General features: G+C 45.9%; 1 protein-coding gene across 6 annotated transcripts in view; it reads left to right on the forward strand.

Moving 5' to 3' along the window:
• LOC133473227 (casein kinase II subunit alpha'-like) overlaps window positions 1-18,289 on the forward strand; it is a 61,497-nt gene extending 43,208 nt beyond the window's left edge. For 3 of the 6 annotated variants that reach the window (XM_061764799.1, XM_061764798.1, XM_061764797.1), the window contains 4 exons: window positions 5,373-5,473; window positions 12,919-13,067; window positions 14,337-14,427; window positions 17,973-18,289. In XM_061764799.1, coding sequence (XP_061620783.1) covers window positions 5,373-5,473; window positions 12,919-13,067; window positions 14,337-14,413 — 327 coding nt within the window. In that variant the 3' untranslated portion in view covers window positions 14,414-14,427; window positions 17,973-18,289. Of the gene's footprint in view, window positions 1-5,372; window positions 5,474-12,918; window positions 13,105-14,336; window positions 14,428-16,264; window positions 17,056-17,972 lie in introns of all 6 variants that reach the window. The other 3 variants (XR_009787006.1, XR_009787005.1, XR_009787007.1) reach the window with 3 other exon arrangements.
• Window positions 18,290-19,053: the final 764 nt, after the last annotated feature.

Genomic DNA, 19,053 nt, shown 5'->3' on the forward strand with positions numbered 1-19,053 from the left:
AGCTGAGTAACCGGGGAAGAAGGGCCTTGGTCGGAGAGGTGAATAAGAACCATATGGTCACTAAGGTGGAGCTCCAGTGTTCCCTTGCAAAGATCCATCCAGAAGGTCAACCATTGCTAACATACTCCACCAATCAGGCCTTTAGGGGAGAGTGGCCAGACGCAAGCCACTTCTCACTACAAGGCACATGGCAACCTGCTTGGTGTTTGCCAAAAGACACCTTAAGGATTCTCAGACCTGCAGAAACAAAGTTCTCTTGTCTGATGAAACCAAAATAGAACCTTTTGGCCTGAATTGCAAGTGTCATATCTGGACACTGCTCATCACCTGTCTAACAACAATCCGTACTATGACGCATGGTGGTGGCAGCATCATGGTGTGGGGCTGTTTTTCTGCTGCAGGAACTGGGCGACTAGTCCGCAGAGAGGGTAAGATGACAGCTGCCAAATATAGAGAAATTCTTCGAGAACTTACTACAGTGCTCTGGAACTCAGACTAGGGCGTTGATTCACCTTCCAACACGACAATGAACCAAAGCACACAGCCAAGATAACAAAGGAGTTTCTTCAGGAGCAGCCTGTGAATGTCCTTGAGTGGCCCACCCAGAGCCCGGACTTGAATCCAATCGAACATATCTGGAAAGATCTAAAAATGGCTGGCCACAGATGCTGCCCATACAACTTGACTGACTTTGAGAAGATCTGCAGAGAAAAATGCGAGAAAATGCATCAAAACAGGTGTGCCAAGCTTGTAGAGACATACCCAAGTAGACTTGAGGCTGTGATTACTGTCAAAGGTGCTTCAACAAAATATGAAGCCAAGGGTGTGAATACTTATTATATCATCCATCCATCCATTTTCTGAGCCGCTTCTCCTCACGAGGGTTGTGGGCGCGCTGGAGCCTATCCCAGCTATCATCGGGCAGAAGGCGGGGTACACCCTGAACTGGTTGTATTATATCATTATATAATTATTATTCCAGTGGGGGGCCCCGGTGACCCACGTCCGGGCAAGGGAAAACGAAGTCCATTGTTTGTCGTCATCATTAGGGGTCTTTGAGCCGTGCTTTGTTTGGTCCCTCACCTAGGACCTATTTGTCATGGGTGACCCTGCCAGGGGCATAAAGCCCCAGCCAACTTAGCTCCTAGGATCACTGGGACACACAAACCCCTCCACCACGACAAGGTGATGCCTCAAGGAGCTTTAGAATATTCCTGATGGTGGGGCTCGAAGACGAGCGCCTGGTGGCCGGGCCTGCACCCATGGGGCCTGGCCGGGCACAGCCCGAAAGGGTAACGTGGGTCCCCCTTCCCATGGGCTCACCACCTGTGGGAGGGGCCATAGGGGTCAGGTGCAGTGTGAGCTGGGCGGTGGCCGAAGGCGGGGACCTTGGCGATCCGATCCCCGGCTACAGAAGCTGGCTCTAGGGACGTGGAATGTCACCTCTCTGGCAGGGAAGGAGCCCGAGCTGGTGTGTGAGTTTGAGAAGTTCCGACTAGATATAGTCGGACTCGCCTCCACACACAGCTTGGGCTCTGGTACCAGTCCTCTCGAGAGGAGTTGGACTCTCTTCCACTCTGGAGTTGCCCATGGTGAGAGGCACCGAGCAGGTGTGGGTATACTTATTGCACCCCGGCTCGGCGCCTGTACGTTGGGGTTCACCCCGGTGGACGAGAGGGTAGCCTCCCTCCGCCTTCGGGTGGGGGGACGGGTCCTGACTGTTGTTTGTGCCTATGCACCAAACAGCAGTTCAGAGTACCCACCCTTTTTGGAGTCCTTGGAGGGGGTGCTGGAGAGCGCTCGCACTGGGGACTGCTGGGGGACTTCAATGCTCACGTGGGCAATGACAGTGAGACCTGGAAGGGCGTGATTGGGAGGAACGGCCCCCCCGATCAGAACCCAAGCGGTGTTCTGTTATTGGACTTCTGTGCTCGTCACGGATTGTCCATAACGAACACCATGTTCAAGCATAAGGGTGTCCACACGTCCACTTGGCACCAGGATACCCGAGGTCGCAGTTCGATGATCGACTTTGTGGTCGTGTCATCGGACTTGCGGCCGCATGTCTTGGACACTCGGGTGAAGAGAGGGGCGGACCTGTCAACTGATCACCACCTAGTGGTGAGTTGGCTCCGATGGTGGGGGAAGCTGCCGGTCCGACGTGGCAGGCCCAAACGTATTGTGAGGGTCTGCTGGGAACGTCTGGCAGAATCCCCTGTCAGAAGGAGTTTCAACTCCCACCTCCGACAGAACTTTGCTCATGTTCCGGGGGAAGTGGGGGACATCGAGTCCGAGTGGACCATGTTCCGCGCCTCCATTGCTGAAGCGGCCGACCGGAGCTGTGGCCGTGAGGTGGTCGGTGCCTGTCGTGGCGGCAATCCCCGAACCCGTTGGTGGACACCAACGGTGAGGGATGCCGTCAAGCTGAAGAAGGAGTCCTATGGGGCCTTTTTGGCCTGTGGGACTCCTGAGGCAGCTGATGGGTACCGGCTGGCCAAGCGGAATGCAGCTCTGGTGGTCGCTGAAGCAAAAACTCGGAGGAGTTCAGTGAGGCCATGGAGAAAGACTTCCGGATGGCTCCGAGGAAATTCTGGTCCACCATCCGCCGTCTCAGGAGAGGAAAGCAGTGCACCATCAACACTGTGTATAGTGGGGATGGGGCGCTGCTGACCTCAACTCGGGACGTTGTGAGTCGGTTGGGAGAATTCTCAATTCTCAAACTCCTCAATTCCACCGACACGCCTTCCCATGAGGAAACAGAGTGTGGGTTCTCTGAGGCGGGCTCTCCTATCTCTGGGTTTGAGGTCACCGAGGTAGTTAAAAAGCTCCTCGGTTGCAGGGCCCCGGGGGTGGATGAGATTCGCCCGGAGTTCCTAAAGGCTCTGGATGTTGTGGGGCTGTCCTGGTTGACACGTCTTTGCAACATTGCGGGGACATCGGGGACAGTGCCTCTGGATTGGCAGACTGGGGTGGTGGTCCCCCTTTTTAAGAAGGGGGACCGGAGGGTCTGTTCCAACTACAGGGTGATCACACTCCTCAGCCTCCCTGGTAAGGTCTATTCAGGGGTGCTGGAGAGGAGGGTCCGTCGGGAAGTGGAATCTCAGATTCAGGAGGAGCAGTGTGGTTTTCTTCCTGGCCGTGTAACAGTGGACCAGCTCTACACCCTCGGCAGGGTCCTCGAGGGTGCATGGGAGTTCGCCCAACCAGTCTACATGTGTTTTGTGGACTTGGAGAAGGCGTTCGACCGTGTCCCTTGGGGAGTCCTGTGGAGGGTGCTTCGGGAGTATGGGGTACCGAACCCCCTGATACGGGCTGTTCGGTCCCTGTACGACCGGAGTCAGAGTTTGGTCCGCATATCTGGCAGTAAGTGGGACTCGTTCCCGGTGAGGGTTGGACACCGCCAAGGCTGCCCTTTGTCACCGATTCTGTTTCTAACTTTTATGGACAGAATTTCTAGGCACAGCCGAGGAGTAGAGGGGATCCGGTTTGGTGGCCTCAGTATTGCATCTCTGCTTTTTGCAGATGATGTGGTTCTGTTGGCTTCATCAAGCCGTGACCTCCAACTCTCACTGGAGCAGTTCACAGCCGAGTGTGAAGCGGCTGGGATGAGAATCAGCACCTCAAAATCTGAGACCATGGTCCTCAGTCGGAAAAGGGTGGCATGCCCTCTCCAGGTCGGGGATGAGATCCTGCCCCAAGTGGAGGAGTTCAAGTAGCTTGGGGTCTTGTTCACGAATGAGGGAAGAATGGAACGGGAGATCGACAGGCGGATCTGTGCAGCGTCTGCAGTGATGCGGACTTTGTATCGGTCCGTTGTGGTAAAGAAGGAGCTAAGCCGAAAGGCGAAGCTCTCAATTTACCGGTCTATCTACGTTCCTACCCTCACCTATGGTTACAGAAGATGAATGAATGAATAAATATAAATATGCAACACTTTATTTCCATTAATTTCTGCCAGGGTTTACATTTTAAAATTATCACTTCTTAAATGTTTCGAGAAAATCACAATATCCCGTCTCTGGGGAGCTATTTTCATCCTAGTTCAGCAATTTTAATGCTTTTCTTTCCTCTAGGGAGAGGTTGGAGGTTGGGGCTTTGGCATTCGAAAGTGCTGCAGACCCTTTTAACCTGATTTGTTCACCTTAGGTTTCTGTTAATTCATCAACTATTGGAAGTTGTTGTGGTCACAGCAAAATTCAAACCTTTGGCCAACACCTCCTTCTGATTGGGTAAATTCTCTGTCTGACAAGGTTTTTACCCATGTATTGTGTAATTCATTATAAGCTGAGTTCCCATTTTTTTGCCTCCACGTGAGAAATTGTGAAGTGGAGGTGTTATGGTTCGGTTGTAATTTCTGAAACTTTCTTGTTGGTCTTGTTTTGGTTTTGTTATGCTGAGTAAGCTGGGCTTTGGTTGTAAATGTGATTACCTTTTCACAGACCTCTTTGGGCAGAAATGTTTGCAATTTGAGGAGTGGTTCCTCTACTTTCACCTTGAGGCTTTCAATGGAAAAATTGACTTGACTTGACCATGTTCATGATTGGTGGACAACTGGTTAGCACATCTGCTTCACAGTTCTGAGGACCCGGGTTCAAATCCGGCCTCGCCTGTGTGGAGTTTGCATGTTCTCCCCATGTCTCTGTGGGTTTTCTCCGGGTACTCAGGTTTCCTCCCACATCCCAAAATGATGCATGGTAGGTTAATTGAAGATGGTAAATTGCCCATAAGTGTGAATGTGAGTGTGAATGGTTGTTTGTTTATATGTGCTCTGCGGTTGGCTGGCGACCAGTTCAGGGTGTACCCCGCCTCTCGCCCAGAGTTAGCTGGGATAGGCTCCAGCACGCCCGCGACCCTATTGAGGAGAAGCGGTACAGAAGATGAATGAATGAATAAATATCAATATGCAACACTTTATTTTCATTAATTTCTGCCAGGGTTTACATTTTAAAATTATCACTGCTTAAATATTTCAAGAAAATCACAATATCCCGTCTCTGGGGAGCTATTTTCAGAACAAGCCCCCGACCTACTCATGTGGTCCATGGGAGCTACATGGTGCCCATGGGCACCAAGTTAGTGACCCGTGGATTAGACTCCAAATTGGCTGACTCCTGACTCCAATTAGCTCTCTGAGAAGTAATTGGCCAAGTGCACTGCGAATGTTTGCATGGTGTGTCCAATAAAAACCAGATCACCTTTTATGACTAATTCATGCAGAAATCCAGTTAGTTATTGGTATTTTTATTGCACCTTATCATAAACTGCCTAGAAATGTCGGTGTAGGTAAACTTAGTAATATTTATTGTAACTGAAATAAGTGTAGTTTGTGGAAATAAAAAAAAATCCAATTGCTTTATTTTTTTTTTTTCCAGTTGGTTCGCATTGCTAAGGTTCTTGGCACTGACGAGCTTTTCAGCTACCTGCACAAGTACCACATAGAACTGAACACTCACTTCAAAGATCTGCTGGGACGGTAAGTTTTGGCATAATTCTCATTGGTTTGTTAGATCGATTTATTGTCATTGTAATAACAAATGTGGAAAGTGTAATTATTATTATATACAACATTTCCCATGCTATTGTAGTTTGTCATTTAAGCTTTTCTGTTTCAGCAAACTCAAAATGTATGTTTACTATTGCAGTAGCAGCTGGCCTCAGTTCAATTCTCACTCAGTGCTCTTCACAGTTGCCTTGTGATTGCCTGGTGATTAGTCCAACCTGCAGCTTCCTGTGTGACACTGAATAGGATTAATATTATAGCTGCATGTGTTTTATTATTCTTTGGTTTCTCCGAAGATAAGTCATATAGAGTAGGGTGCTCGGTACGACCTAGACATGCTGGTCAAAGGCTACCACCACAATGTACACTGCTTCTCGCTCTCGTACAGTGCAGACGCTTTCCTGCTCGCTATGCTTGCTACGCCTCTGTTTGCATTTTTTCTTGCTGATAAGCTTGTTTTTCTTCATCCAAAGAAATTGGAAGAAGCGACTCCTGGATATTTTTAGACTTTTGTGACTTTACATTTTTTGAAGATGCAGTCAGTTGTTGCCATATTCCAATATTTGTTTTTGATACCCCCTTACGCGTGAGCGTGGCCTGCAAATTAGCGCAGGCCTGCTATTGGCAATGAGACCAGCAACAAGATGCCTCTCTATTCCACTGAGGACCACCACGGACTGCTAGAAAGGATCTCTGTTCTGGAAACGAAACTCCACCGTCTTGAAGTGTATGCGGATGTAAATGGACAGTCGGGGAATGAAACCACTCTACGGATGTCTTAAAACGGTGAGCAGAAGTGTGCTTACAGACAGCCACTTAGCGCAACAAAGAGGACGGATGTGGACTGTGGAAACCCTAATGGATCATCCAGCTGTTCTCCCTGGAATTTACGGGGAGCAAAGCCCAAAGATATAGGACAACATTTAAAAGGGAGGACACAACACCAGCAGATTACCGAGGAATCCGGCTGCCCTGCGTTGCGTGCTTCTTCAACCACGAGTAAGCGGCCGTGGACGCTACAGCGAAGGGCAAGAAAAGAGGACGCAAGTCAATGCAAAAGTTTGACATCAGACTTACAAATTGATTTTAGCCACTTTTACAGTATTAGAATCCAGCACACACCACGACAAGATCTTCCTCCCAGCGAGAGCGCTCTCCAGCACCCCCTCTGAGGACTCCAAAAAGGGTGGGTACTCTGAACTGCTGTTTGGTGCACAAACAACAGTCAGGAACCATCCCCCCACCCGAAGGTGGAGGGAGGCTACCCTCTCGTCCACCGGGGTGAACCCCAACGTACAGGCGCCGAGCCGGGGAGCAATAAGTATACCCACAACTGCTCTGCGCCTCTCACCGTGGGCAACTCCAGAGTGGAAGAGAGTCCAACCCCTCTCGAGAGGACTGGTACCAGAGCCCAAGCTGTGCGTGGAGGCGAGTCCGACTATATCTAGTCGGAACTTCTCGACCTCACACACCAGCTCGGGCTCCTTCCCTGCCCTGCCAGAGAGGTGACATTCCACGTCCCTAGAGCCAGCTTCTGTAGCTGGGGATCGGCTCACCAAGGTCCCCGCCTTCGTCCACCGCCCAGCTCGCACTGCACCCGACCCCTATGGCCCCTCCCACAGGTGGTGAGCCCATGGGAAGGTGGACCCACGTTACCCTTTCGGGCTGCGCCCGGCCGGGCCCCATGGGTGCAGGCCCGGCCACCATGCACTCGGCTTCAAGCCCCACCTCCAGGCCTGGCTCCAGAGGGGGTCCCCGGTGACCCGCGTTCGGGCAAGGGAAACCTGAATCCATTTATTGTACTCGTCATAGGGGTTTTTGGAGCCGTGCTTTGTCTGGTCCCTCACCTTGGACCTGTTTGCCATGGTTCTTTTTTTATTTTTATTTTTATTTATTTATTTATTTTTTGGGTCACCTTTTTCATGCCTTTGGTGTTTGCATGTCTGGTTTCTGCATCCCTCCCAACGCAGCTTTTTTGTCACGTGGGCCAGTCAGCCAATCAATGTACTTTTTATTTTATTTTTTTTTGTTTGACGTGCCCTAATGGTCACATGGGTTACGCGTCCAATCGGGTGCGTTTATACTCTTAATGAGGAAGTGGAGCGCTGTAGTCTGGCTGCAGCAGCCTTGCTAAGTGGTGTGGCTACGTATAGCCGGCCCAAAATTTAATTTTAAATACAACAGCCTATTATATAGACAAGACCACGGCGATATCGAGGCACTTTTAATTTCACGATTTCTGTGTATGTTTGTACAGTGGGTACGGAAAGCATTCAGACCCCCTTAAATATTTCACTCTGTTGCATTGCAGCCATTTGCTGAAATCATTTTTCATTTTTTTCCACATTTACACACACCACCCCATATAGACAGAAACAATTTAATTGTTGAAATCTTTGCAGATTTATTAAAAAAGAACAACTGAAATATCACACAGCCATAGGTATTCAGACCTTTTCTGTGACACTCATATATTTAACTCAGGTCCCGTCCATTTGTTCTGATCATCTTTGAGATGGTTCCACACCTTCATTGGAGTCCAGCTTTGTTTCATTATACTGATTGGACTTGATTAGGAAAGCCACACACCTGTCTATAGAATACCTTACAGCTCACAGTGCATGTCAGAGCAAATGAGAATCATGAGGTCAAAGGAACTGCCTGAAGAGCTCACAGACAGAATTGTGGCAAGGCATAGATCTGGCCACGGTTACAAAAAAATGTCTGCTGCACTTAAGGTTCCGAAAAGCACAGTAGCCTCCATAATCCTTAAATGGAAGACGTTTGGGACGATGAGAACCCTTCCTAGAGCTGGCCGTCCGGCCAAACTGAGCAATCGGAGGAGAAGAGCCTTGGTGAGAGAGGTGAAGGAGAACTCAAAGATCAAAGTTCCCGAGATGCAGTCGGGAGAAAGTTCTAGAAAGTCAACCATCACTACAGCCCTCTACCAGTCGGGGCTTTATGGCAGAGTGGCCCCGACTGGTAGAGGGCTGTATATATGTATGTATATGTATATATATATATATGTATATATATATATATGTATATATATGTATATATATATATATATATATATATATATATATGTATATATATATATATATATAGCCATTATCTATCTTCTTCACGTTTCCAACTACTACGACATTTTGCAATTTGTTGCCAGTGTATTCCGGTGTGTTTAATGATTTCATCTATCCATTTACTTTTACTTCTTTGCCGTGGTCGCTTTGTGTCCAGTGGTATCCAATTGATATTTTCTGTGGTCCACGTTTTGTCAGCTCTTCGGGCAACGTTGCCAGCCCATTTCCATTTAAGGTTTTTATTTTTTGAATGATGCCGGTAACTCGCGACTGCTGTATTATCCAACTGCATCTTTTCTTGTCCCGAATGCTTATTTTCAACATTTGGCGTTCCATGTTCCTTCGGGTTACACGTAGTCTTTGTATAACTTTGGCATTCGTAGTCCCAAGTTTCACTACCGTAAGTGAGGACTGGTAAAATACATTGATCGAAAACTTTTCTTTTCAAGCAAATGGGAAGATTGTTCTTGAATATAACACTAAGCCTTCCATAAGCCAGCCAGGCAAACTTTAAGCGGCGCTAAACTTCAGTGCTTATATTTCCATCCATTGTTACAAGTTGGCCTAAATAGATGTAGTTGTCCACGGCGTCTAGGACATAGTCCTCAATTTGATACCTTTTTGTGGACAGTAACAATTGAACATGGCCTTCCTTTTGCTTTTGTTCATTTTCAGACCTGAGCGACGGCTTTCTAACTCTATTTCCTGAATACGACACTATAGTTGTTCAGCATCGTAGGAGAATAAAATGTCATCTGCAAAACGGAGATGGCTCAAATAAGCACTGTTAATTTTTAGTCCTTCTCATTCCCAATTGAGCTTTTTAAATATTTCCTTAAGGCAAGCTGTAAATAGCTTCGGAGACAGTGTGTTGACTTGCCGGACCCCTTTTCCTGGAGTTATTCGCATTCTTTCATCATCAATTCGTATTGAACCTGAAGAATCGTATATTGATTGTAGAATGTTGATATAGGTCGGCTCTATCCCTTGATTTTCCGCCTGCAGTATCGAAGTGGTAAGTCAAACGCTTTTTCATAGTGGATGAACGCTACACACAGAGGCATTTCGTATTTGTGTCGTTCGATTATTTGTTGAACTGTCTATGTGTGGTCCATAGTATTAAAACCGCTACGAAACCCCGCTTGAGTTTGATTCCAATTTGTTTGTCCACTATCTTTGCAAAGACTATAAATACTTGAGAGCAGGCTTATTGGGCGAAAATTTCTTAGTTCCATTTCATCGCCTAATTTATGTAGCAAAAGGATTTCTACGTCTTTCCATGATGCCGGTGTTACTTGCAAGTCCAAGCAGCGTTGAAATAGTTTTACAAGGATCTTATTAAGTTCGTTCGCTCCTGCTTTAAGCATTTCAACAGAAATTTCATCCAGACCACAAGCTTTGAACTAATAGCATTTTCAACCTCTTCATTCAGGATACATGGAACTGGGTCTGCTTCTAGCTTTCCAGTAATCATTCGGTGAAGGTCACTGTATATGTTTGTATAATAATCTTTAACTCGTTGTACGATTTCTTGGCGGCTGTGACTTATCGTTCCATCTTCCATTTTCAAACCAAAAATTATTTTCTTGTGGCGAATTAATGCACGTTTTACGTTTTTTATTCCATATCCAGTTTCAAGCGTTTTATGAACAAGCTAAACGTTTTAAGTTCTCAATTCTTATTTTTCCGAATCGTTTTGCACAATTCAACATATTAAATTTTGTTGATAATGCTGCCCCTTTTCTTCATTTCTCGTTGCTTTTTCATTAAGTCGAGAGTAGCTTTAGATATTCTGGATGTTGTCGTCTTTCTCGTTGATGGGGCTACTTTGTGTGCAGTTTGAACAATCCCGTTTACAATTTCGTCATTGTGTGTTGTCAGATCTGTCTTCCAGTGTTAGAAGAGCTTTAAAGGAATTAGCCAAACGTATTTGAAACTGGTCACTTCTTTCTTGAATTGAGTTTAATTTGGTAAGCTTACTCTTTAGAAGTTTCTTCCGTTCAAGTTGGCAGTTGATTTGCACTTTGACCCAAACCAATCTGTGCTCAGTTCCAATGTCAAATTTGTTTAGGGTGGTGCAATCCGTAAATACCCCTTTGTCGTTGGACAGGAAGTAATCTCTGATGCTCGTGTTACCTTTGGGGCTTATCCATGTCCACTTTCGGTTCCTTCTTCTTCTTTTCCTTTCGGCTTGTCCCGTTAGGGGTCGCCACAGCGCGTCATCCTTTTCCATGTAAGCCTATCTCCTGCATCCTCCTCTCGAACACTAACTGCCCTCATGTCTTCCCTCACAACATCCATCAACCTTCTCTTTGGTTTTCCTCTAGCTCTCTTGCCTGGCAGCTCCATCCTCATCATCCTTCTACCAATATACTCACAATTTCTCCTCTGGACGTGTCCAAACCATTGAAGTCTGCTCTCTCTAACTTAGTCTCCAAAACATCGAACCTTGGCTGTCCCTTTGATGAGCTCATTTCTAATTTTATCCAACCTGATCACTCCGAGAGCAAACCTCAACATCTTCATTTCCGCCACCTCCAACTCTGCTTCCTGTTGTCTCTTCAGTGCCACTTTCTCTAATCCGTACATCATGGCTGGCCTCACCACTGTTTTATAAACTTTGCCCTTCACCCTTGCAGAGACTCTTCTGTCACATAACACACCTGACACCTTCCTCCACCAGTTCCAACCTGCTTGGACCCGTTTCTTCACTTCCTGACCACACTCACCATTGCTCTGGACGGTTGACCCCAAGTATTTAAAGTCCTCCACCCTTGCTATCTCTTCTCACTGTAACCTCACTCTTCCCACACCACCCTTCTCATTCATGCACATATATTCTGTTTTACTTCGGCTAATCTTCATTCCTCTTCTTTCCAGTGCATGCCTCCATCTTTCTAACTGTTCCTCCAGCTGCTCCCTGCTTTCACTTTCCACTTTCAGTTCCATTTCTTGTTAAAGAATGAATTGATAAAATATAAGCCTTCTTGTTCAGCAAATTCTATTAAGCGTTCTCCTCTTTTGTCTCTTGATCCTATTCCGTAGGATCCAATTGATTTCTCGCCAGAGTTAAGGCCAATCCTGGCATTAAAAGTCACCCATGACTAGTCGAAATTGGGCTTAATGATTTAATCTATCCGAAATTTGTGCTTCGATTGACTATAAAGACGGGATAAATCCTCGTAAAATGCTTCCACCTAATCGCCGGTGTGGCTGATGGTCGGCGCATATATTTGAAGCGAGTAATTGAAGTGAGTAACGGTTTCTAATAGAGAGGGTACATGTGGCGATTCTATCGGAAATACTTTTGTTGCTGGCAACGTAATTGCCGATACTTTTAATAATAATGAAACCAACTCCACCATTGCTTCTGCTTTCTGATCCTCTGTAATACAAAAGATGGCCATTATCAAGAGTCAGCATAGCTTCATCTTTCCGACGTATTTCACCAAGTCCAATTATATCCCATTTGATGGCTTCTAGCTCATGTCGTAGCTCTTCTAATCGACAATCGTCCTTTAGCGTTCGCACGTTGAGCGTCCCATAAGTAAGATTTCATGCGTTATGTCTTTTTTGCTTCTCTCTTGCTACTTCTAAAGATTGTCCTTTGGTTTGACTTAAAATGTTTTTAGGAGTAACCGTATTCTGGTCTAGCATAGGCAAGTCCGTTGTCCGTAAGCAGCCATAATAATCCTCACTAGGGTCGCGGGCATGCTGGAGCCTATCCCAGCTATCATCGGGCAGGAGGTGGGTACACCCTGAACTGGTTGCCAGCCAATCGCAGGGCACATATAAACAAACAACCATTTGCACTCACTTTCACACCTATGGGCAATTTAGAGTTGTCAATTAACCTACCGTGCATGTTTTTGGGATGTGGGAGGAAATCGGAGTGCCCGGAAAAAACCCACGCAGGCACGGGGAGAACATGCAAACTCCACACAGGCGGGGCCGGGTATTGAACCCCGGTCCTCAGAACTGTGAGGCAGACGCTCTAACCAGTCGTTCATCGTGCCGATATATACATATATATTAGTAAGCCACTGTAGCATTATGCATGGGTTATCCACACCATTTATTTCATTGATTAGTTCATGTACCACTTAAAGGAGCCCACATACCACTAGTGGTACTTGTACGACACTTTTGGAGCCACTGTCCAATACCACTTATGCTTTTGAGGCTCACGGCAGGTTGGGGTCTATCCTACCTGGCTGAGGGCAAAGTGCACCCTGGACTGATTACCAGTCAGCTACACATCCGTTGCACCTAAGTCAATTCTGTTCAGCTTTTGCCACCATAATATTAAGAACATCATTTGTTTTGTGTGTTCAGGCAAACACAGAAGCATTGGGAGCAGTTCGTCCAGACAGAGAACCAACACCTCGTGAGCCCTGAGGCTCTGGACCTGCTGGACAAACTCCTGCGCTATGACCACCAGCAAAGACTAACAGCATTGGAGGCCATGAAGCACCCATATTTCTGTTAGTGGTAACTTGGAGAGGTCAATTAGATGATGTGGTAACGTGCAATAAAAATCTGATTTTAATAAATTTGAAATATATAAATATACTGTATGCAATTATAGTAACATCATTGCTTGTTAACTTCCAACATTGCCGCCTTTCAGTGAACATGAAAGTTTGAAAGTTGAAAGTTTGTGAATCCTCCTGCCATGGTCACTCTTTATAAAAAGAAAAAAAAATTAGAACTAACTAGCACGGTCCATAAAGACATGGATGAGAGACTTTGGTGTGGATGAAGTTGACTGGCCAGTACAGAGTCTTGACCTTAACCCAAAGAACACCTTTGAGATAAATTAGACTTCTCGTCCAACATCAGTGTGTGACATCACAAATGCACTTCTGGAAGAATGGTCAAAAATTCCCATAAACACACTCCTAAGTCCAAGTACACAGTGGCAAAGTTGAAAGGGGCAGATTTGTTCCTATTTTAGAGCCGATGCTCCCTTCCAGAAACCCTCCCATGTCACGGCTATTGTTTTCGTCTAATGGTAGACGCATGCACATTTCTCCCAGTTGCTACCATAGAGTTCTGCAACTCTCTGGAGCTGATGTGTGGCTCTGCTTTTACTTATTTATTGTGGGTGATAGTTTTGATGGGCATCCAATTTTGCCAGAGTTGCTGTCATGTTGAAGACTGTCCATTTGTAGATGATTTGTTTTACAGTGGATAGATTGACCTGGAATCTTTGGAGAATGGTCTGACAGCTCTCCCCAGATGGATGGGCTGTCAGTACCCTCTTATGTCCTCGGCTATCTTCTTTGCTCTCGGTTTTGTTGATTTGTATTGCCACAGTTGGTTTGGTTGCATTTATCGCTCGATTAAATAGTGCAGGCCAATCCCTTTCCCAAGGAAGTCTTTTATTTTTTTGGTCTGCTTAAATGAGTTAATAAGTGCCGAAATGTTAAGCCTGTGTTATCTGCTTGATTTAACCAATGCAGCTGGGGGTTCACTTAGTTTTGCACATACACTGATTGCTTGTTTCTTGTAATTTTTGGGCTACTTAAACAAGTCCCACTAAACACACACACACACAATTGTTAAACATATATCTGACAATTCATACATAAAAACTGGTGATGATAAAATAACACAATCATGCTAAAACATCAGAAACAACTGCACCGCTTAAAGGGATTACATACTTAAAAGCAGCACTCTATGTGCCTCTAAATGGTGTCAGGTTAAATTGAACTGAAGTGACTGTGGTTTTTTTGTTTTTTTCTTAGATCCTGTGGTGAAACTGTCCAATACTAATGTGAATACAGTCAGCACAAAGGCAGTAGGCACCTCCATTGCATCGTGATAGACAGCAGACAGGTAAATATATAGGTCAACATATAGTTGTGGAATAAATGTACCTGTCCTCTTTAAGTATCTCACAAAGATACAATGGGTTAATAGCTGTCTGTCGCCACCCAATGTATTTTTGTGTGAAAAATTCAGGTCAGGGTTTTACAAACCCCCAATTCCAATGAAGTTGGGACGTTGTGGAAAACGTAAATAAGAGAATACAATGATTTTACAAATCCTTTTTCAACCTATATTTAATTAAATACATAACACATACAGGCGGCACGGTGGACGACTGTTTGGACCGTCTGCCTCACAGTTCTGAGGACCGGGGTTCAATCCCCGGCCGCGCCTGTGTGGAGTTTGCATGTTCTCCACATGCGTGGTAGGTTAATTGACAACTCTAAATTGCCCGTAGGTGTGAATGTGAGTGCAAATGGTTGTTTGTTTCTATGTGCCCTGCGATTGGCTGGCGACCAGTTCAGGGTGTATCCCGCCTCCTGCCCGATAATTAGCTGGGATAGGCTCCAGCACGCCCGCGACCCTAGTGAGGAGAAGCGGCTCAGAAAATGAATGGATGGATATATATATCTCAACGTGTTGTCGTCGCTTAGGGGCTTAACTGTAGGTAAACTACGGGACTAAGTTTGGGCAATCTGCCAAGACGCACTGGGCCACCGTAGCAGATTAGAGCCTATTCCTTCTTCATGGCAGTACAACAAAAAACACGGACCTCATTCCCCGGAGGCCAAAGAGCGGGCAGGCAAGCTTGGCGGCAGAGGGTGCTAAGAATCACCGGGTTAATTATGGCTGCTTACGGGCAACGGACTTGGCTATGCTAGACCAGAATACAGTTACTCCGGCTTCCCCCTGCATCCCAAAAACATGCATGGTAGGTTAATTGAAGACTCTAAATTGCCCGTAGGTGTGAATGTGAGTGCAGATGGTTGTTTGTTTATATGTGCCCTGCGATTGGCAGGGTGTACCCCGCCTCCTGCCCGAAGATAACTGGGATAGGCTCCAGCACTCCTGCGACCCTTGTGAGGATCGGGCGGATTGCCCTGGGTTCCTCGGTGTGGGACGTGACCCATCCACCGGGCTACTCTCTGTTGTGCTCCTTCCAGAATTTCTCTTTCACCTCTAGGTCGCATCCTACCTGTGGGGCATAGCCACTAATAACATTATACATAACACCCTCAATTTCAAGTTTCAGCCTCATCACTCGATCTGATCTCATCACTTTTCACCTCCAAGACATTCTTAGCCAACTCTTCTTTTAAAATAACCCCGACTCCATTTCTCTTCCCATCTACACCATGGTAAAATAATTTAAATCCTGCCCCTCAACTTCTAGCCTTACTGCCTTTCCACCTGCTCTCCTGGTCACACAATATATAAACATTTCTTCAAATCATCATGTCAACCAACTCCCGAGCTTTTCCTGTCATAGTCCCAACATTCAAAGTCCCCACAGTCAATTCTAGGCTTTGTGCTGTTCTCTTTCTGCCTGTAAACCCACTTTCCACCTCTCCTTCGTCTTTGACCCACAGAAGCTGAATTTCCACCTGGGCCCTGTAGGTTAACTGTGCCGGGGGCGGACGTTGTTAACCCGGGCCACGACCGAACCCGTTATGGAATTCTTTAGATGAACGCTCATATTTGTTTGGCAAAGTTTTAAACCGAATGCCCTTCCTGACACAACCCTCTGCATTTATACGGGCTTGGGAACCGCCTACAGTTTGCACTGGCTTGTGCCCCCCATAGGGCTGGATTATTTTCTTTGTCGTGTGTTCAATTGAAAATACAGCGGCTGAAATAAGTATTTAACACGTCACCAATTTTCTCACTAAATATACTTCCAAAGGTGCCATTGACCTGAAAATTTCACCAGATGTTGGGAACAACCCAAGTAATTCATATATACAGAGAGGCTGGGAGAGGCCACCTCATCCACACGCAGCATCAGCACCGGGGCCCCCCAAGGTTGTGTCCTCTCTCTGCTGCTTTTCTCTCTCTACACAAACGACTGCACCTCAACGCCCCCGGCTGTCAAACTCCTGAAGTTTGCAGATGACACCACAGTCATCGATCTCATCAAAGACGGTGACGAGTCTGCGTATCGACAGGAAGTGGACTGGTTGGAGTTGTGGTGCGGCCGACACAACCTGGAGCTGAACACGTTCAAGACTGTAGAGATAATCGTGGACTTAAGGAGGCATCCTTCGCCACAGCTGCCCCTCACGCTGTCCAGCTGCCTTGTGTCGACCGTCGAGACCTTCACGTTCCTGGGAATTAAAGTCTCTCAGGACCTGAAATGGGAGATCAACAGCAACTCCGTCCTCAAAAAGGCCCAGCAGAGGATGTACTTCCTGCGGCTTCTGAGAAAGCACGGTCTGCCACCGGAGCTGTTGAGGCAGTTCTACACAGCGGTCATCGAATCAGTACTGTGTTCTTCCATCACAGTCTGGTTTGGTGCTGCTACAAAAAAGGACAAACACCGACTGCAACGGACAATCAAAACTGCTGAAAGGATTGTCGGTACCCTCCTACCCACCCTTGAGGACTTGCACGCTGCCAGAACTAAGACAAGAGCGTGCAAAATCCTCTCGGACCCTCCACATCCCGGTCACCAGCTCTTCCAACTCCTTCCCTCAGGTAGGCGCTATCGAACAATGCAAACTAAAACTAGCAGACATTCCAACAGCTTCTTCCCTCTTGCAATCAATTTCTTAAACACCTATCCTACAATTCCATTGCAACATGCTGGCAATTTTTTTGTCTTGAGTTGTCACATTTCTGTCGGGCCAATTATATATTACTCGTGCACTCACTCTAGTAGTCTCACCACACTGCACTATTTGCATATCTGTTGTTGACCAATAGTGGCCACTCACGTGCCTGAGTAGCATCTGCACCATTTGCACAATCGACATTGTCCCAGATTATCGCACTACTAGTCACTTTGAAATGCATACATTTCTTGAAGTCTCGGCACGCTTTGCACAACGGTCATTGCACCGGACTATTGCAATATTAGTCATTCAAACTGCTCTCATTGCTAGAGAACTCTGCATCTTTTTGCACAATTGTCAAAAAAATAATAATAATTGTACCGGCATGACCAGATTATAGCAACCTTTTATTGCTCAGTGTCTTTATTTCTCAAAAGTATTCTGTCAATTGAGTGTCTGTTGTCGTACTAGAGCGGCTCCAACTACCGGAGACAAATTCCTTGTGTGTTTTTGACATACTTGGTGAAATAAAGATGATTCTGATTTCTTTGTATGTATGGATTACTTGGGTTGTTCCCAACGTGGTGAAATTTTCATGTCAATAGCACCTTTGGAAATATATTGGGTTGAAAAGGATTTGCAAATCATTGTGTATGTTTTTATTTACATTTTACACAATGTCCCAACTTCATTGGAATTGGGGTTTGTACTTGTGGTTTTGTATGTATGTTATTGTCAAAGCGTTGACTGAACTAAAATTCAGAACTCTGACCCAGCAACATTCAGTTATACATCAATAATTATTTAGTTAAATAGTGTTTTTGTTCTTCACCTCTATAGGAAGAACGTGATCTCTGCCTCCATGTCACCAGCCATACTGGAGCAAGCACTCACTGCAACTCCAGATCCATGGAACGTTTGCTGCTTGGATTTGCATTATTCGAGGCCAAGCCTTCATGTCTCCAACTCCAACCTGTTGTACAGTTTGAGCAAAAGACTGTTCGATTAGGATGTAGCCAGTATTGTGCAGTAAGGCTTTGCTTGTCATCTGCTGTGACCAGAGATCTAGTTCCAATATTAGCCCTGAGTGGTATAAAAGCTCTTTTTGTGATGAAGAGAATATATTGAAAGAGAATAAAGCCTTTTTGGTAAACATTTGTGTTGGGATCTCGTGAATGTACTGTTTGGGAAACATCCATCCATCTGTCGATTTCCCATACAGCTGATCCTCACTAGGGTCGCGGGCGTGCTGGGGTATAACTCAGCTGACTCTGGGCGAGAGGCAGGGTACACAAACCCTGAACTGGTCGCCAGCCAATCAAAGGGCACATATAGACAAACAACCATGCAAACTCACATTCACACCTAAATTTAGAGTCCTCAATCAACCTACCATGCATTTTCTTTGGGATGTGGGAGGAAACCGGAGGACGGGGAGAACATGCAAACTCCACACAGACGAGGCCGGACTTGAGCCCGGGTCCTCAGAACTGTGAGGCAGGTGTGCTAACCAGTCGGTCACTGTGTCGCACTGTTCGGGAAAGAATGTTTAGTTAAAAAAAAAAAACACAAGCTAGTTCACAAATCTTTAAGGAAACATACCTTCAAGACTGCCAAGTTTGCTGCAGGCGTATGCTGTAAACAAAACATTTATGCAGGACAATTTATTACCAGGTGAGTTAGTTAACAAACACCAGGCTTTCCTCAAGTCACATGACTGACACATTAATGCCTATAGACAATTTAAGCAGGTGTTTTAACATTTCTACCTTTTCCAGTAATAAAAATATATTTTGTCTCTTTAATCCTTTATTGTAATGCCCTGATGCATGCCATGTTTAATTTTATTTCTAGACTGTCATGGAGTAATGAAAAGTAGTTACAGGTTGGACTTTGGACACCTGTTTGAGTCTAAGATGAA

Source organism: Phyllopteryx taeniolatus, unplaced genomic scaffold, assembly GCF_024500385.1.
Source record: "Phyllopteryx taeniolatus isolate TA_2022b unplaced genomic scaffold, UOR_Ptae_1.2 contig_24, whole genome shotgun sequence".
NCBI classification, from domain to species: Eukaryota; Metazoa; Chordata; class Actinopteri; order Syngnathiformes; family Syngnathidae; genus Phyllopteryx; species Phyllopteryx taeniolatus.